Raw genomic sequence first — 20,951 nt, forward strand, 5'->3', positions numbered from 1 at the left:
AACATGTGTTATACTGTATGAAGGTAAATAATTCATGTGCATGGAAGTCATAAAAAAATGACATCAATTACATTTTAAAAAATTTAACTGGGCAAGTCAGTTAAGAACAAATTTGTATTTAGAATGACCGCCTAGGAACAGTGGGTTAACTCCCTTGTTCAGGGGCAGGACAACCGATTTTTACCTTGTCAGCTTGGGGATTCAAGCTAGCAACCTTTCGGTTACTGGCCTAACGCTCTAACCACTAGGTAACCTGCCGCATTCAGGATTATCATAATAAACTAATTGATTTACCCAAACAGGTTTAATTTGGATTGCAAAACAGTTAAATATGGTGGTGCAAATCTACAGTCAAAAATAAAATTCAATAAACACATTACATAAAAATACATTCAGTGTCATCGTTTATTTTTCTGCATGCAGAAAAATAGAAAAGTAAAGAACATTCACAACTGTTATAGTGTCGTTTCTCATGCTTGCACATGTACATCTTGTTCTGAATAGAAATTATCTTTATTTATATTGGCTCATTTTGCCACAATATATTTACAAAAATAATATTAAAACTGCAGTTATTTTAACATGATTTCTTTAAAGTTACATAAAAATAAAGCTTTCTCTGGCACATTTCCTGAAAACTTTCTTATTTACAGTGAAACAATAGAGATGAGTTGTCAGAGGTGTGTTCTCTGGCCACAGCACAGGAGTCTGGTCAAGAGCAGTTCAGAATCCACCATTTTGATTTATAGATGTTGTAGATGGAAGTGATCCATGTCTCAAGTGCATAAAGCGGACAAAATAAATGGCTCTAAATCTCAACCCAAGTGTCATCGAGAATGAATACAAAATATATATATATATATCCAAAAAATAAAGCCTTTTTCCTGTTCTGTCTCTCTTCACAGCATGTTACTCATATACAAACAAAACCCCTCCAATCATAACCAGATAAAGCATGAACACCTGCAATTTCTCCTTCAGGTTAAATGAGAACACATTTTTGACAAGATCTTGCTTATTCTTCAAGAACACTTCGTTTTGATGTATTATGGTTAGAGAATGGCGTTTGCTTCCATGGTCAGGGGCAGGGCAAGCAAAAGGCACTGTGACTAAGGATTGGACAGAGAGACTGCATATAGCCCCTAAAAGGGGTGTGGACAACAACTCATTATAGCAACATGTGGCTTATCATAGAACATGCTATAATATGGCCACATTTGATACTAAAATGAAGAATGCAATTATATTGTCTAAATGGTCTGTGTTTGACAGCATAGAATATAGACTGACGTTATTTACTCAACCATCACTTTTAGTGGTCCAGTACATTGCAGCTCCACCTATACAAACAGGTTATTTTTTCCCGTGGGGAACTTAGACACATGCTTGTGTGTATCAACAAGTAAGATGCCTTGGCAATATCTGTCAATCTACTTGTTCATTGATGGTTTGAAACAATCCAGTGACTAGGCACTGTTAACACGACAGAGCAGCATGATACTGAGACAAACACCAAAACGTATATAGCCCTCATATACATACATAACCACAGTTCAGACTGGCTCAGCCCCACAGTGAATCAAGTCCAGTTCCATTCAGACAGAGAGATGCTGGTCCTCCAGTATTAAAGCCATTTACCCCCCAGTAGCAGTCCAATCCAGCCCAGCCCTTTGGTTTCAAAGTCTAGTGCATCAATATGAAGGGCTTTGGACGTAAAGGTAACTGTCCAAATAAAGGAAACACCAATATATTAATAGGGCATTGGGCCACCACGAGCTGCCAGAATAGCTTCAATGCACACTTCAAGTGTCTGGAATTATATAGAAGGGATTTTTCCAAGAGAAATTCCATCATTTGGTGTTTTGTTAATGGTTGTGGAAAGCACTGTCTCAGGCACCACTCCAGAATCTCCCATAAGTGTTCAATTGGGTTGAGATCTAGTCACTGGAGACACACACCCACTTTAAACCCTCTATGTTCCTTTGAGACCACTCTCTCAAAGTCACTGAGATCTCTTATTTTAGCCACGGTAAGAAAATAATGGGCAACTGTGCATTTTTATACATGACCCAAAGCATGATGGGATGTCAACTGCTTAATTAACTCAGGAATCACACCTGTTTAGAAGCACCTGCTTTCAATAGACTTTGTATCCCTAATTTACTCAAGTGTTTCCTTTATCTTGGCAGCTACCTGTAAAATACAAGTTATATATTGTAGGACAGCCTCTGTGATTCCAGCAGCAGTAGCCCCCCGTCTCACTCCAGGAGGCCCTCCTCTCTGCAGGCATCTAGGGGAGGGAAGAATAGACATGTGAAGTAAGGACACAAGAATACATCCCACTAGCCTGGTCCCAGATCTGTTTGTGCTGGCATTATAATGACCATAGGTGTTGGCTATAGCGACAGATCTAGGACGAGGTTCATGTCCAACATAAACAATAGTAGGCTTATTTGCATCAGGGAGATAGTTGTGCAAGATGCTTCATGTTTCTTTCACGCTCACATCGGAGTTGATGAGTCTGCTCACTGCAGTTTTCAAATCTGGGAACTGATGCACCAGCCAATTCAAAATGCAATTTCTAAATGCATTATGACTGCACCAGCAAAGGCATTTCCTACCAAAAAACAAACATGCAAACTCATTATCTTACATTATTCTACATTCTTTATGTTACATCATTCTTCTTCATTATTCAAAACTATAAGCAGACAGACAAAATACCAAGACAACAAAGAAAGGCTACCAAGCATAATGTCAAGTAAGACGTTGACATGAACATTCTATTAGAATCTGATGGTAGCACGAGAGGAAAGGACATGGTCCTGAGTCAGGACACAGACACACAGCCAAGCCCACACCAAACTGTCACGAGCTGGCATACAGGATGGCTCAAGGGCACAGGCAGCCTGGCATCAAGCCCATGCCATCCGCATGTGGGAGCCAACCAGCAAATGCCTGAGTGTGTGTTTGTGTCCTACCTGTGTGAGGAGGGCGAGGCAGGGCAGGACAGGGCAGGGTGGGGAGGGAGCTCAGGGTCCAAGAGTCGTATTAGGAGGGGGTTAGGAATGCTGAGCATCTATACCTGCTGGGCTGAGCACCAGGGCCTGCAGAATGTCAGACAGGGAGATGATGCCCTCGATGGCCGAGCGATCATCAACCACTACCAGCCGGTGGACCTGGCACACACACACACACACACACACACACACACACACACATATATAGGGACACACGTACAAAGAGACACACACACATACTTTTTTTTAACCTTTAACTATATCAGTTAAGAACAAATTCTTATTTACAATGACGGCCTACCCCGGCCAAATCCCGGACGGCGCTGGGACAATTGTGCACCGCCCTATGGGACTCTCAATCACGGCCGGATGTGAATCCTTAGGGACAGTGAGCATTTTGTGTCTCTGTTGAGTTTACGTGTTATTGTTGTGTTGTATGTATGTGTTTGAACACACCTCTGCTTTGACAATCTTGTCCACAATGGTCTCCAGTGTATCCAGCTTGTGGCATTGCATGACCCCCTCAAAGTACTGGCAGCGATGCCTCAGAGCCTGGGTCACTGTGATGTCCAGGTTATTATAAGTCTTCTCTGCTGCCAGGTTCTATACACATGATACACAGACACTCATGGCTTTTTAAAAGGAAAACATTCACACAATATATTTTTTGAGGGGGAAGTAACAGGATTACCAAGCTGTATTTTGAAAATCATAACTTACTATGACATCAAATTTGGAGTAAATATCCACCACTTTCCCTGTGATGAGATTGAAACATAACCAGAGTTGAGCTGAATCTCAATCAGTCAAATGTACCTATGAAGTATATTTTAACAACAGTTGTCACAAAGTGTTTTACAGTAACACGTACCAGATACGTCCACAACAGGCAGGGCAGACACCCTCCTCTCTACGAAGATCTGCAGGGCCTTGATGATGGGTGTGTCAGGGTGGATGAAGGCTATGTTCTTGTAGGTGCCGATGCCCAGCTCTCCGAGAGTCTGCTTCATAAAAGCCGGCTTGGGCATCTCACGCACCTGGAACACATAAGATAAAATATAACACCTATCGATCTATCTATGACTGGAACACAAGAGAGGATCACTTTTTTGCCTTGGAATCAACTCCAATTCCAATGTTAGTCCGTTATAGTTTGTTAAACAGCTTACAGAAACAAGCGAACAACATGTAGACCTATCCCATCTATTATAAATATGTTAACTTGAACCTGTTTACAGTCCACCTTGTTCTAAGTAATTGCATGGCTTCAATGTGGAAATATATACATATCATTATCACACTGATATAGGGGCTATGCCTACTGTAAAATGCCTAATGGCGGAGGATGGACATGCCAAATGTAGTCAATAAGCAATATCAAATTAATTATTGATAAGGCCTAAAAAGAGTGAATAATTCAAATCAAATTCTAAACCAAATGAAACAACTTGTTTTAAATCTCTACCAACTGAGCTACAGAATCGGCCATGTCTAAATACACTTAGACGCCATAACTGGAGGGTTTTATGCACATCCAAGCTTTTCAAAAGTTCATTTTTTATTTAACCTTTATTTAACCAGGAAAAGCCTGTTGAGACCCAGAGCAAAATTCAAACCATAACTAACGGTGTTACCGCTAAAACCAGATTTTAGTTGGTCTTAAATATCCCTATCAGTGCTGCCTGAAATTAGCACTTTGGATCATGTTTTTAAGGAAACGCCTCAAATATTTCCACCCCTCCCATCTGGGCGGAAGTGTGCTGATGTTAGGTAAATTGCAGAACCTGGTGTTAGGGCTGGGAAACGCCAGTGCGCACATGACAAAATTACAAACTAACGTGCGTTTAACAGTAGTGCCGCCTTAACGCCATCTGAAAATCGAGCCCATGGTTTTAGACTTACAAAGAGCTGTAGGAACTTGAGGATCCTCTTGTGTGTGAGGATGTAAAGTGGGTTCCCCGTCACAGGGTCGATGACAGGCAGCCGGTGGATCTTGTTTTTAATGAGGGAATACACTGCATCAAATATGCTGCAAAGACGGACATAAAGCGCAAATGAAAAGACAATTGTGGAATTGTCTTCACACCCACGTATATTCAAGACAGATACACACACTCTTACCTGTATAATAACCTTTGTTATGTTATGAGAACGTACCTTGATTCGGGTGATATGTTCACTAAAGGCTTGAATGTCTCTTGCAAATATACTTCTGTGGAGAGACAAAACAATGTGAGTTAAATGTTCTGTACATGTCATTTAATGTCATCATTTAAACCAAAGCTCGTTACATACCTCTCCATGTCTCAAGCTTATGATCTTCCAACTCATATATTTGCACCTATAAACAATAAAACTATATTGACATCTAAAGAATAAACTACAGAAATCCAACATAGGAATTTTCATGGTAAACAAATGTTTTGCTAAAATCGGTTCGTCCACTCAAACTTACCAACGGTGACTTGTAGTATCTGTGTAGTATGATGATGAAGTCTGTGATTGTCAACATTCCTGAAATGAGAAATGCATGCCTATAGATAATAGAATAACTAACAGTTGTCATAGAGCCGTCATAAAGCATTAGGTTGATAACTGACCTCTAGCCAACAAACCATGCTCCACTGGCCATGGCTATTACAAGTAATCTCAACAAATCGTTTTTTTAATCTTTTTTTTATTTAAGAAACGTGACAAATGTTGTACTTAATCTGGAGATAATTGTTACCTACCAGCATGTACAGTTGAAGTCAGAAGTTTACATACACTTATGTTGGAGTCATTAAAACTAGTTTTTCAACCACAAATTTCTTGTTGAAAAACTGTAGTTTTGGCAAGTCGGTTAGGACATCTACTTTGTGCATGACAAGTAATTTTTCCAACAATTGTTTACAGACAGATTATTTCACTTCTAATTCACTATATCACAATTCCAGTGGATCAGAAGTTTACATACACTAAGTTGACTTTGCCTATAAACAGCTTGTGCAAGCTTCTGATAGGCTAATTGACATCATTTGAGTCAACTGGAGGTGTACCTGTGGATGTATTTCAATGCCTACCTTCAAACTCAGTGCATCTTTGCATAACATCATGGGAAAATCATACTACACGAAGGGTGTGCCTTACCCACAAAACACTGCTTCTCTGAATCCCATAGTGGGGCAGCACGCACCCCATTGGCCACTAAGGCAAAGAACGCCTTCTTCACCTGTGAAAAGGGATCATAATCTGAGAACCAAAAAATATATTGATGGTATTCCACATCTTGTAAAATGTTCAGTGTAAATCCTAAATAAAACAATAAAGCGTTCTGGTTTGATGGGTTTCATATAAGGAAACTGGAACCATGAGGTTAATGGATTAGGTGGCTGAGCTCCTAAACATCAGTGTTTCTGTTCTTCCTTATGATTACTGTTTAACCTTTTATGAGTCAATAGTAATGCTCTCCTCATGGAACATTAACCATGCAATTTTCAATGCCTTTAGACCAAGGATGCACTTCAATACCCATAAGAATGTTCCTCAGTGGACACACCCTGTTAGATAAACAGATACTGTCAAACTTAGGTCAAAGTTAGTTAGTGCTTCTCAAAGTTATGTATACATCTTGTGAGCAGGGCTTACCTGTAGGCCAGTGTCGAACACAACCAGCTTGGAGCTGGTGGGAACGATGTCATAGCAGCAGTGGGACTTCATAAAGCGCATGTAAATATCTCTGTCTGGTTCAGCAGCTGGAAAGATGGGTAGAAAAATATATATTCACACTGTGTATACAGTACATCAAATAATTTCACAAGTCATCATACTCTATACTGAACCAATGAGGTCACGTCTGGGGCTGGGGGGGGGATTCCTTATTCTAACAAAGTGCACCCGTGGGTTGAGATTGATTCCCCTGCATGAGGCTTTGCGCTATCCATAGCCGCAGGAATATGTTTGAGGATGGGAGTGCTTTTCACCAACGGGGCACACTACAGATAGCTATATCGGTCAGCTATATCGGTCAACTAATACAGACTAGTAAAAGGCCCAAGGCACTACTTTTGCAAGTTTTTTTTTTTGGGGGTTCAGCACCCTTACTTAGCTGCTATGGCCTATCATCAGGCAATAATTGGGTTATGATCAAAACAAATCCTGCATAATAGGGCTTAAATATGAATTATTTGATGATATGTAGCGACAGGTGTTCAATAGCTTGTAACTGGTCCCATGTGGCTCAGTTGGTAGAGCATGGGCTTGCAGCGCCAGGGCTGTGGTTCGATTCCCATGAGGGACCAGTAGGAAAAGGTATTAAAAAGGTATGCACTCACTACTTTAAGTCATCCAGAGCTTCTGCTAAATGACTAAAATATATTCATATATATTTAAATGTAACTAATATTCACATTACAATTCACACCAGCACTTCACAAAGAAGCAATCGGTACCATTGAGCCTGGAACTATATCCAAATAAATTTGCAAAAACGTCAAATAAAAGGCTATAGGCAACACAATCAAATAACATCAAAATGTGGGTTATTAATGCAGTAAAATGCACTTACTTACCAACACCATCATCGTTTAGATCAAGTTTCTCCAGCATGCCTTCGAATAAACCGTAGAAATTCTGTAAGAATAAGAGGCAGAGGGGGTCAAGAACGCGCTCCAAATCTGGCACACCAATATCAGAGCAGTCGCGCGCTGCAGGCGCACAACAGCTCGCCGTTTGCCAAAGTGTGGACGAAAAAACAATGTAGATTCAATAACTGCTGGCACGTTCCACCATGAAAAAATCATACATCTTGAGAGACTGACAGACTAAAATGTCCTTACGCATAACCAACAAAAAGAAAAGCAAGCCCTGTCCGATACGCACAATACGCACTGCACGCAACTCATTCAAGTGCCCTTGTACAAGTTTCTACTGTATGTGGGCAATTCATATCCGGAGCTCTGCCTGCCAGTAACTTTAATGGCACATTATTATTAGACTACACGCCCCTTAACTGTAGTAGTGGAACATTCCTAAATCTATTTTGCTGCAGTCAATAAAGCCGTTGCCTACAGTAGGATCATACTACTGACCAAAACAGAGGAGTGAGCAACACGTCCGGATAAATAAACAGAGTGTGCAACATGTCCGGATAAATAAACAAAATAATACTTTAATTTAAAAAGCAGTGTATCGTCTCAAGTAGATATTTTTCTGCGCATTGTGTGTATTGTGAACGAAAACGGAAATCGTTAAGGTTTCATTTATTATTATGATCACGCTCGAGAGACACACCCTCCATGCAGAACGACCAAGGCTCTTCACCATATTAGGAAATCCCTTATGTTGCCTAGCAGCGAGAAGCCAAGGATTCCTTGTCATTTTCTATGCCCATAACTGTTTTGCAGGACATTAAAATGCAACAATTTGCACAATGCATAGTTACTTACATTGACAATTATTTACAATAATAATAGCAAGAGATGAATGGGATGAAGTAGGCTACTGCACAATGACTAAGACATGGTGCAGAGGTTGTGTACTGCAGCAAAATGATCTAATAACAAAATAAGTCAGTGTGCAGTTAATTTGCCTCTTTCCCTATGCTACAAAGCACTTCATCATCATGGCACATTCTATGAGCCGAACCATACTGTGCTCTTTGTAGCATATGAGGATTCAAAACCATCTTTTTGTATTAGTAGTCTCCCCTAGCCCCTTGATTAGACCCTACCAGTGCACTGACAACCCACTGCAGTAAAAGAAACCGCCCTGATAGCTCACGCCTGGGATACCTAACCAACCCCCCAGTCACCCCATACCTCATGGTGACACAGCAATTCTCCAGCCAAAACCACTACTGCACTGTCATAAATCTAGCTTGTCTAACCTGCGATCAGCATGAATCCCATCCCACTCTACTGCTGCTGCACTGCCACAGGGAAGGGAATGTGCTGTATATAAACATGGGGCTGTAAATCTGAGATGGAGGGCTGTTTCATTAAAACGCTTCCAGATTGGATTTAGCAGAGACATTCCTTTGATTTGGATAAGAGCCTGGTGTGTGTGGATGGAAATAAATAAATAAGAGACTAAGACAGAGAGCAAAAGAGTGTGAGAGAGCGAGGGAGAGACTTATGGCTGTAATCATGATGCCTTGGGTGTAATAAGCAATAAACAAAAATGGTGATGGTGATGAAATATTGACTTACACTGCCAGGGTAGATAGAATTCTATAGCTCAAATAGACAGACACACAGTTACTTGAATTATTAGTTTCAACAAGATACCACATCAATCAAATCAAGGTCTCTGTCCAACAGGAGAGGGGAACATAACAGACATATCAGTTCAAACACTGACTGTCTGAACATCTTGATTAGGCTAGTATTGAACTCTGCTGAGCTGAACGTTAGAGCTGAACAAAGAGTCTTTGCTGAAACAATCACTTAATTCTAGTCATTTATATATTTTACCACTGTATAGGTCTAGGAGACTCACACCAGCTTTCCCCCTTAAACCACATTTCTTTGGCAACCCTGAAATATTGCTTAAATACTGTCAATTATCACTGCCACTAACAAACACAGTAACCCAGAGGTTGGTGTAGTAGGAAGTAAGGAGGTATCACTCACTGGCTGTGAGGTAGCTTGGGCCAGTGGGAAAGCGTAGGGTATCGGAGAGGAGGAGGACATGGGGGGCTTGGCAGAGGCTGGCAGGCTAAGGCGCTGTCCGGTGTCTGGTGGGGGTGATGAGAGGGAGCGTTCCAGGCGCTCTGGGGCACTCTGGTGAACCTCCTGGGGGAACAGCATGTGCAGGCAGGGGGTGCTGGGTGGGGTGGGGGAAGACGAGAGGCCGGAGACTGGGGAGGAAAGACAAAGGACCAGAGAACGATTGACAGTTAGCACTGATCCACACAGGCCTGTCGTGTATACATAGTTCCCAGAGAAATCTCCTGTAGTGCGGTTGCTATGTTCACAGGTGATCTCTACTCAATTTATATTGTGTTATTGACTGTACATTTGTTTATTCCATGTGTAACTGTGTTGTGTCACACTGCTTTGCTTTATCTTGGCCATGTTGCAGTTGTAAATGAGAACTTGTTCTCAACTGGCCTCAACTGGTTAAATAAAAGGTGAAACTAAAATATTTTTAAAATAGTGACCTTTCTAATTGGGATATTCCATTGCAATAGAGTATGTGCTTGTCACATAATACTGTAATAGTGGAGTGGGTCCCCAATAGATTGAGCTTTTCAGAATAATATTGATTTCAATATCATTAAGTATCCTCATGTATCATTAGCAGAGCAGGGTTAAGCGTTGCCAGGGCCTGGAAACCTGCCAAGAAAATATCAACCCGTCCTGTCCTAAAGCACAGCAATCAACTGATTTCAGTGGATCATATTTACAGTGCAGTGTAAGCAAAGCTTGTGAGTCTTTTGACAATACAGTAGACTCATTTGGCTGTACCGTATGTAGGTTGTCAGGAACAGGTTGGACGACCAAACAGTATCGGAGAACATCTTCAAATACCTCAAAAATGAATCCAAACCTGGTTCAGATTTCAAACAAATCAATCAAATGAATGTGTAGAAAACTAATATTCTTGCAGTAGAGTGGAATATATTTATCCTCCCTCCCTATCTAGCTTCATGTACTGCTACCACTACACCATTGTCCAGCCTAAAGAACAGATATCTAGTCTACAGTATAATACAGTAGTAGTAGTGATATATCATCTAGCCTGAGCATCCTATATTGGACAGCTGCCCGAGAGTCTGGGAGGCTCCTGCTCTGGCAGTGTCTATGTCAGGTCGAGGCCGTCGCTCAGTCACATGACACCCTTACATGCCCCTCAGCAGTCACGACCCAGCACAGGGTGCGGGTTGACATACAACACCCACACGGCTCCAGGCCCACCCTGCTGTGCTGACATATTTCTAAGGCCATACTTCCAGTGACGTGGGTGATGTGTACAGCCTGGTTCACATTTCATACACTCCACCATGGGACTCTCATGGGCTCTGCTCACCTCCAGTAGCTTATCAGCAATACTTCACTTTGACATTCAAGCCACCACTCACGAATCTAACAAACAATCACCTATAGGCACAAGCCATGAATGCCTTATAAAAAGGCACACTATCATAACAGCTGAGGTGATTATTGATCACTTGAACCCAAATGAAGAGAGTTGAATTGATTGAATTCCAAAACGCTATATATACACCTTTTCAGAAATGTTGGTAATTAGCTTTTTTGGTTTAAAGAACTTATGAAAGAGATGTGTTTTTCCCACATCTAATCGTGTGGAATGGGTTATTAAATGACAGACGTGTTTAACCCAGGGGAGAAAGACTGCCCCTCATAAATTCAAGGCCAACTGTGGTACTACATGCAGTGTAAGCAGAAAAAAAGGATCCCCCATTATAATGAATGGGAAAATGGCGATATTCATGGTCAATCTTAGTATAAATAAAAACCGTTTTTAAAACAATCACGGTACAAATAACTGCTAGTAATATACTAAATGCATGTCCTTGAAGAAAATATATTTTTAAATCGCACACAGAAGTAGATAATTTAGTTGCTAATGGTAGCCTGCAGTACCCCGGTCGGTCTTCAATTCAAGTTATTAAATGAGAGGTGGCAGCACAGAGCTTGCAACGGTCACTCCAAAGAGTAGCTCAAACTGCGTATGTTTTGTCTCCATGAGACCCCAACTTAAACAACTCAATTTGGCTTCCATGCGCTGTTGAGTCTTCACAAATGAATGGTGTCACGTGATCAATGGCATTGTCCATTCATATATACAGTGATTGGTTTAACCTATCACCAGATTGTCTCTCTGAATGAAACTGTCACATTTAGTTTCAAAACACCTCTGAGGTGGCAAGCTTCACCACAATCAAATGTGATTGAGGCCAAACTTTAACCAAACACTATAGCACAAGGTTAGATTTGTGATGTATTAGAATTCTATGTTAAATATTATACAGGAACCGACCATTCCAGCTAAACAATGGATAGTGTTTTGCAACAAAACCAAACGTAATACATATCTAAAATATATGAATTTAAAAAATCTGTAGACAGTGATATTTTACACATACAAAAAGCATTTATTTCTGATGAAATGAACACAAGTGTGAAACATCGGTGGATAAAGCATTTTGGAAATAAACAAATCAAATCTAAAATGTTAGAGTAAATCTTTGATCTGACAAACCAACCACTTCCACGGTTCCATGTCATAGTACAAACATAAATAAACAGTTAAATAAAATGGCTGCTTAGAGACTTAAGAGCGAATCACACAGCGCACACACTGGCTTCTCCCTCTACATAGATTCAAATACAATTGTAAAATAAAGAAGGGACTGAATACTAAATGCCAGTAACATTCAAACCATCAAAAGTAAATAGTAAACCGATATACCATCTAAACTAAAGAAAGGTCAACTTGATTGAAGAGGATAAATCTGCAAGGGCATTCGTCATGTCAAACAAAAACATGTCTTCACAGTCCAGCCATCCCCACTATCTGACATTTAGCTGGCTAATACCAGCCCCCTCTCAGTCGTGTTGGTGTCTTATTTTAGCCATGCTGTTGTGGCACATTCCAAAGGAGAATATAACACAGGGGACAGCAGGGAGGGAGGCCCTCCTCACCCAAACACACAGGTAGGGGAGGGGGAATACACCACATGGGATATTGAAGATATTAGAATAATCTAGATCAGTGTTCGTCAATCTCTAGTCCATTGACCAGCACAGGCCCTTGGACGTTACAGACGGGCCTCTCAGATGGTAAACTAACATCTAAAAATCAACATTTCAAATTACTCTCACTACATTTAGAAAACACAAAAGCTTTGTGTGTAAAGGGCAATGGTAAAACACAATGGTGACGGAGTCATATTGGCCAGTGTTCTTTCCATTAGGTGTTAAGAGAAAGGCATTTGTCTCAATGCAGTTTGGCTTCAACATTAGGCTAGTCTAAACCCAGCCTCGTCTAAAGCAGTGGTTCACAAAAAATAAAGATTTAAAGGAATTCAGTCTGGCTTTAAAATTACTCTTGAAAGTAGTAGAAAGCACAAGGTGCAATTTTGAAATTGGGTAGTGCATCATCAGTTCCTCTTGTCATGTCAGCCATTGCTTACCTTAGAGAGCTATTTATAACTTGTCAGAAATGTCCAGATCAACTAGCCCATGTCAGCTAACATTTTTTTTTATTTGGGTTTTTTAGCCCATAGACATTGTTGGAATTTTTTAGTCACTCAAATATCAGATGAATACACATTATACATGGTAAAATGTATAGAATTGCAAGAAAATGTGCTTCAAAACCGCAAAAATGTTTTTTTTTGCACCCCATGACAAAATGTGTAGAATTGGAATTTCCAGAAATAAGCTTCAACCCTGAACGGGGGGTCATGCTGTAACCATAGAAGACTTGGCAACAGAACATACAGTATGGGACCAGACCAACTAAACATAGCACTATATGGCTTCACAGTTAGACTAGCTGTTAGAGCGTTGGGCCAGTAACTGAAAAGGTCGCTAGTTCGAATCCCAGGGCCAACAAAGTGAAACATCTATCGATGTGCCCATGAGCAATGCACTTCACCCTAATGGCTCTAGAATCGCCATTGAGAATGGCCGTGACCCCACTTTCCAAGGGTGTCTCGGGAGTGGGGATATGCAAAAAAACAACACATTTCCAATTCACACATGCATCTAAAAATAGGACAAATAGAAGCACCCAACAAATTAGGAATAATTATTGTTACATATGGGCTTACATCATTATGACAGCTGGGGCCATAACCCCTTCCTCCAATGTTCCCATGTCAGACTGGGGCTAAAATCCGGAGCAGTTCATGGCAAAGTGTCACTCAAAGTCACTGTCTGTAACACCCCAAGCATCCAGTAAGATTTCCCAAAAGCCACCATCCATAACATCCCAAGCATGATGACCCATTGCAACATGATGTCATTGATAATCAGTCTGTGATGCTTTTGCAAAAAGATATGCATCATGATGCACAAGTTAATACATTGCAATCAATGCAAAAAAATGCATATCAAAATTGAAATTCATCAAGAATACTGGAGGCATAGATATGCATCAAGGGTATTGATGCACAAGTCAATACATTGCATTCAAGGCAAAATTGGTGAAAAGACTGGCATAAACTCAGACAGATAGCTGTTCTCTCTATTCTCTAATCCCCTCTCTCCCGCCCTATCGCTCCTTCTACTTACTCTTCATCCACCCTCCTTCCCTTATTTCTCACTCCCTCCCTGCCTCTCTCTCTCCCCCTCCGCTCTTCAACCTCCACCTCTCAGACAGACAGACACAGACAGACAGGGTTAAGTTCATGTTCACATACCGGCTCAGCCCTAACTCAAGCCATAGGGTTAGGGTTGAGGTGGGATGTGAACAAGAAGTTAAAGTTAAGGTTAGGATTCAGCCAAGTTGAGGAGGAGGATTATTTAAGATGATGTTTGTAGAGGTAGGGTTTCAGATGTTTTCAGAAGATGTCCTAGCTTCAAGCGGAAGCTGGTTCCATTATTGGGGTGCCAGGACAGAGAACAGCTTGGACTGGGCTGGGTGGGAGCTGCTCTCTCAAAGGAGTGGGAGGGCCAAGAGTTCTGAGGTGGCAGAATGGAGTGCTCGGGGTGTAGGGTTTGAGCATAGCTTGAAGGTAGGGAGGGGCAGTTCCTCTTGCTATTTCGTAGGTAAGTACCATGGTCTTGTAGTGGATGCGAGCTTCAACTGGAAGCCAGTGGAGTGTACAAAGGAGTGGGGTGACATGAGAGAACTTGGGAAGGTGGAAAACCAGAGGGGCTGCAGCGTTCTGGATACGTTTTTTGTCTCTCCCCTCCTTGATAGCCTTTCATCGAGGTTGCTCATGTGTATCAGAGTTTTGAAATCTGCCACACACCCTTTGAATCAGCTTTTGTTTTGTCAGAGAAAAACATGCACACGTTTAAAATCAATATGCTAATTATTGGTTTCTCTCTAAAATGTCTCTTTCAAAACTAACTTAATTTGTTTTGATCACTTTACACATTTATTTTGGGATCCACCCCTATAAAAGGACATTTGCCTGATGACATGCGAGTGGGGAAGTGCATTTCCATCCATGTTCACTCCTCGATTAACTTTGACCTTTTCCAAAAGGAGGCTAGAGAGGACGGATTAGAAAGGAAGCAGGTGAGCAAATCTAATTGAGAAAAGGCCAGGGTTAGGGAGATATATTATTATATTTGTTTTAACCGTTATTTAACAATGCAAGTCAGTTAAGAACCGGTTGAGCCGGGATGAGGACTTGAATCTAGGTTTAGGTTTCAATCTAAATTGACATAACTCTAACTCAATTAACAATTATTAACACTACATGGCAGAAAGGTATGCCTCACTTGAAGCGGAGTTAAGGTGCTTTTGAGTGACATTGGCAAAACGGTTGAGGCTAGAAATACAATTCAAGTATGGGATCATTCAGCAGATGCTCCCGATGAACGCAAGCCTACACCTGACCATGTCAAATGAACTCTTCACAGTGAAAACTTGGTCCCACAGAGAACAAGGCCTTTCTTCCATAGAAAATCATCCCCTACACTGCTTACATAACCATGATGCTCAGTGGACTGTGATATAGCTAGCTAACATACCCCATTGTGACCTTATAGCGATGCCCTGTGTTAATAGGAAGTGGCTTAATTCATCCTCAACATGATCATTCTCTCCCTGCAGTTACACAAAAACACTGTCTTCCATGTTCCATCCTCTGTAGAATGGTAAATTCTTAAACGCAAAGACTTGAAACTCAGGGTATTGTTAAAGAGAGTCCCTTAAAGAGAGTCATTGAATTTCCTGTGATAAAATAATTGACTTCATTGGGGGTTGTAGGGGCCATTTCGAAGGATTAAGAGGGTTGAATCTTCCCAAATGATACATGTGACCGGGGGACCGTCATGACCTGGCATATGAAATTTGAAGTCAATCGGCCCAAAAGCATGTTTGACCTCAATTGGACACAATGGTCTTGCAGTTCTAGAAACTATATACTGCAGTTCTAGAAACTATATATATATATATTTTTTTTTTAAATTATTTTTTAAATTATTTTTATTGAACCCTTATTTTACCAGGTAAGTTGACTGAGAACATATTCTCATTTACAGCAACAACCTGGGGAATAGTTACAGGGGAGAGGGGGGGTGGGGGGAGTGAACAGGCCAATTGTAAACTGGGGATGATTAGGTGACCGTGATAGTATGAAGACCAGATTAGGAATTTAGCCAGGGCACCGGAATTAACACCCCTACTCTTACAATACATGCCATGAGATCTTTGGTGACCACAGAGAGTCAGGACACCCCGTTTAACGTCCCATCCAAAAGACAGCACCCTACACAGGGTGTAACGGTTTTGACTTGAGGTTATTATTTATAGGGGTGCCAGGTAGGTTGTGCCTACCAGAGAAAACATTAGTTTCTCCTTTTAGTTTGGGTGGGAATGAGTCCCATCTGGTCCGTCAAGTCTACACCAATACAAAGGACGTATGTAAAAGTCAGGATGGAAATAAACTTTTCATAAACCCTTAAAACATTGAAAAGAACTTCAAAAACAACTATATTCTGTTGCGTGGGTTGTATTATCAACAACAATGATTACACACACACATATAATAATATCACAATGAGTTCTGGTTCCTCCAGAAATGTCCTGTACCTCGGGCCTAAAAAGAGTCCTGCCCGGTAAAGGAGTTCAGTGAACTCAAGTGACTTTTGTCACGCGATGTTTGTCCGTTCATTCCGTGTAGCGTAAACCCAGTATTAAACATACAATCAATATAACAATTACTTTACCACAGAACCTTAAAGCGGATCAACTCTTAATTAAGTCCTCAACTACCACTAACTACACAAATCACAGTATACATCACATCCAAACAAATGAAATACCGTATACAAAAAGGTGGTAGTCAGTCGGTCAGTCAGACAATCCAATCCGCCAATAGATCTCCAGCGGAGAAAGGCCACGAAGAACGGAGAGGTGTAGTCCAGGGACGCGAAGAGTGGATCCGATCCTGGGTAAACTCTCTTAGGCTACAAAACACACGTTTAACGGCAACAAAACAAACGGAATAGAGAAGCTTCGGAACTGAGGGTTGAACACATCCTCATGCACGTCTCCATCACAACCCCCTTTCGCGCAGCTGATGCTGGCTATTTAATTGGGAATTAAAGGGAACGCGCCCTATTGGAAGGAGCTGCACTGAGACGGTTCAGAAAAATTCAGGGCCGTCACACACCCCTCCCTGGAAAAAGCCGACCATTGCCCTGGAAGGCACATCTTGGTCGGGAAACCGAGAAAGGTCTCCTCATCACTTTCCTCTACAAAAATATTCATTACTTTTTGGAGCTCACGCTCCTCAGCTGAGGAGTCACAGGCCTTAAGGTGCGAGACTTCTGGGTCTGGGAATCCGAGAAAAGTATCCTCACTATCCTCTTCAAAGATATCCAGGACCTTGCGGCGCTCAATCACCTCAATTCCTCAGCCGAGGGGTAACAGGCCTTAAGGCGTGAGACATGGACAATGCGCATATCTTCACCCGTGTCCTCTTTCACCACTCGGTAGTTCAAAGGGCCCATCTGCTCCACAATCCTATATGGTCCTTGCCATTTAGGAGCGAGCTTGGCCGAGAAGAATTGTTCAGCTTTCGAGTAAGGATGAGAGCGAAGCCACACCCGATCACGAAGCTGGAACTGCATGTCTCGTCTGTTCTTATCATAATTTCTCTTCTGCTTGAGTCGAGCCTGGATCATGTTCTTTGAGACAAGAGCTCTCAAGTCATGGAGATGGCCTACCTGGTCATAGCAAGCAGCGTCTGGAGTAAGCTGCTGGGGCTGTAGCACCATATCCAAGGGTCCTCGGAGAGGACGACTTAGGTTCAGCTCTGCAGGTGTGACTCCAGTGGACTCTTGCACAGCAGAATTCAGGGCAAATCGAAACTCGTGAAGGTGCTTGTCCCAGTGTTTGTGCTGGGTCCCTACATAGGAAGCAATCATTGTCTTCAAGGTTCGATTTACTCTCTCAGTGAGATTGGTCTGTGGGTGATAGGCCGTGGTCAACTTCTGCCTCAGGTTCCATCTTTGGCAGGTCTCCTCAAAGAGATCAGAGACAAATTGGGAACCTCGATCAGACAGGATGTAATCAGGCACTCCCCAGCGAGTCAGGATCTCTTTCGTAAGGATGTTAGAGACGGTCCTTGCTGTGGCCTGACGCAGGGAAAAGAGTTCCACCCACTTTGAATAGTAATCAACAAAAACAAGCATGTACACATTCTGATTGGAGCTTCTAGGAAATGGACCCATCAAATCCACTCCTAACATTTCCCAAGGTCGGGTAACCACCGTTTGCTGCAACTTGCCAGCAGGCTTTCTACCTTCTGGTTTGTACATTTGACAAACCTGACAATTTCGGATGTGTGACTTCACATCCATGCTCAGATGTGGCCAGTAGAGTAACGCTTGCAACCGCTTGTAGGTTTTGAACCTGCCCAAATGACCAGCTAATGGGTCTTCATGGAAATGTTGAAGCAGTTGTAGGCGTAGAGTGTCCGGTATGTACATTTGGTAGAGTGTTCTGTGAGGTAGTTGTACGACTCGGTAGACTTTATCTTCAATGATGGTCAGCTTTGTGGTAGGATTGACCATCTTTTCTCCATCTTCCAGGATAGTCTGGTACAAAGCCTGTACTTCTGGATCATCCTGTTGAGCTTTCCATATGGCCTCATCAGAGATGGGAAAGTCCGTTTTGGGCGAGTCTCGACTGCTTGACAGGACAGTAGCACATGTAAGATCAGGGCCACCGTTATCACAAGTAGGAGCTCTGGACAAGGCATCTGGAACAGTGTTGTATTTTCCTTTCCTGTATTCCACTGCAAATGTGAACTCTTGCAACCGTAGAGCCCATCTTATGAGTCTGGTGCTTGGTTTGTTGGTCTTGAACACCCACACAAGGGAGGAATGGTCAGTGACCACAGTGAAGCGTCTTCCCTCCAAGTAGTACCTCCACTTTTCCAAAGCCCAGACCACTGCAAGGCACTCTTGCTCTGTTGTGGAGTAGTTCCGTTCTGCTCCATTCAATGTCCGACTGGCGAACGCTAGCACTTCTTCAGTGCCAAGTCCAGTCTGTTGGACTAGGACAGCACCAAGTCCAACATCACTTGCATCAGTGTAAACAACAAAAGGGCAATCAAAGTTGGGATGACCTAAAATGGGAGGTGTGACGAGATGTCGTTTCAGGGTTTCAAAGGAAGTCTGGCACTCTGCCGTCCATTGGAATTTCGCTCCTTTTCGCTTCATCCCGTTGAGGGGTTCTGCCACCTGGGAGAAGTTCGACACAAACCGATGGTACCATCCAGCCATACCAAGGAACCGTTGAAGGGCCTTGAGTGTGGTTGGCACAGGGAAGTCTTGTACAGCCTTTGTCTTTTCAGGATCCACATGAATGCCGTCGAAAGAGACAATATGGCCAAGGAACTTCAGGGAGGTTTGGCAGAAGTTGCTCTTCTTCATATTTAAGGTCAGACCAGCTTCTCTTAGCTTGTCCAACACTGCTTGAAGATCTTGAAAGTGTCTTTCTCTGTTCTGAGAGTAGATAATTATATCGTCCAGGTAGACGAAACAGATCTTCCCTTTGAGCTCACCTAACGCAATCTCCATGAGTCTTTGGAAAGTGGCAGGGGCATTCTTTAATCCAAAGGGCATCACCTTAAAGGAAAACAAGCCCTCGGCACAGACAAACGCAGTCTTGTCCTTGCTTTCCTGGTCCATCTCAACCTGCCAATAACCACTATTGAGGTCAAGGGTAGTGAACACAACAGCGCCAGACAATGACTCCAGGATCTCATGGATGGTGGGAAGAGGATAGGCATCAGTCTGGGAAACATTGTTGGTCTTCCTATAGTCCACACAAAATCTAAGACCACCAGTCTTTTTTGGGATGAGGACAACAGGAGCAGCCCAGGGAGAGGAGGAACGTTCTATTATATCTTGTGTTAACATATCATTAATGAGTCCCTTTTGGATGATTAGCTTCGCTGGGGACAAACGATATGGCTTTTGCTTGATCGGCATTTCCTGTGTAAGGAATATTTTGTGCTTCAGGAGCCTGGTGCGTCCCAGCTTTGAAGTACATACATCAGCATTATTCTGCAGCTGTTCCAACAGCCTTAACTCCTCTGGCTGTTCCAGCTGAGCTCTTCTCACAGCCTGTAAAAGGAGATCGTCAGAAGGATTATCGAGGGTTAGTGGTACCGGAGCAATGGCAGAGAAGACTGCCACATTTGAACCCCAATCATGTAACTTCATAGCTTCTGATTGGAAGAAATGCTTCTCGCTCGGATTGTATGGAAACCAGTAGCAATTGTGTGCGATATCAATCTGGACACCACTGAAGTACATGAAATCAATTCCCAACACGACAGGAAAAGCAAGGTTCCTGGTTTGTAGGATAACAGAAGGAATCATATAGGAGCGGTTACACAGGCGGAACTCTACCTCACTCCATCCAAGTGGTCGTCTAGCCTCACCATCAGCCAGATAGAGTGGACCTTCTGTCCACGGCTTCAAGTTGTATTGTGGACCGTTAACCTCCTTCCACAGTTTCTCATTGAGCAGTGTGTAGGATGACCCGGTATCCAAGATGGCTCTTCCTGTCCATGGGCCTATGGACAGGGGTAACACCAGTTGGTGCGGTATTAACTGAAAGGAAGGGGATGTCGATGGGGGCGTAGGCAGTGACTCTTGGGGTTTCAGCTCTGGTTAAAGCACCCAGAGAAGGATGGTCATTGCTGCGAAGAGAGTTAGGTGTGTTGGCCTGTTGTGATTTGTGGTTTCTGGAAGGGTTTACTTGATACGGTCTTGGACATGT

General features: G+C 42.3%; 1 protein-coding gene across 10 annotated transcripts in view; it reads right to left on the reverse strand.

Annotated features, from left to right (window-relative positions):
* Positions 1-387: 387 nt before the first annotated feature.
* The window catches only part of LOC118402032 (5'-AMP-activated protein kinase subunit gamma-2-like), a 43,657-nt gene continuing 23,093 nt past the window's right edge, over positions 388-20,951 (reverse strand). For 5 of the 10 annotated variants that reach the window (XM_035799853.2, XM_035799851.2, XM_035799854.2 and 2 more), the window contains 13 exons: positions 9,632-9,858; positions 7,571-7,631; positions 6,648-6,754; positions 6,150-6,231; positions 5,476-5,534; positions 5,316-5,361; positions 5,178-5,232; positions 4,923-5,049; positions 3,892-4,057; positions 3,741-3,778; positions 3,477-3,623; positions 3,086-3,179; positions 2,297-2,617 (listed from right to left, as the gene is read on the reverse strand). In XM_035799853.2, coding sequence (XP_035655746.1) covers positions 2,568-2,617; positions 3,086-3,179; positions 3,477-3,623; positions 3,741-3,778; positions 3,892-4,057; positions 4,923-5,049; positions 5,178-5,232; positions 5,316-5,361; positions 5,476-5,534; positions 6,150-6,231; positions 6,648-6,754; positions 7,571-7,631; positions 9,632-9,858 — 1,259 coding nt within the window. In that variant the 3' untranslated portion in view covers positions 2,297-2,567. The other 5 variants (XR_004829419.2, XM_052476895.1, XR_004829420.2 and 2 more) reach the window with 5 other exon arrangements.

The sequence above is a fragment of the Oncorhynchus keta genome, chromosome 23 (genome assembly GCF_023373465.1).
Source record: "Oncorhynchus keta strain PuntledgeMale-10-30-2019 chromosome 23, Oket_V2, whole genome shotgun sequence".
Taxonomy (NCBI): domain Eukaryota; kingdom Metazoa; phylum Chordata; class Actinopteri; order Salmoniformes; family Salmonidae; genus Oncorhynchus; species Oncorhynchus keta.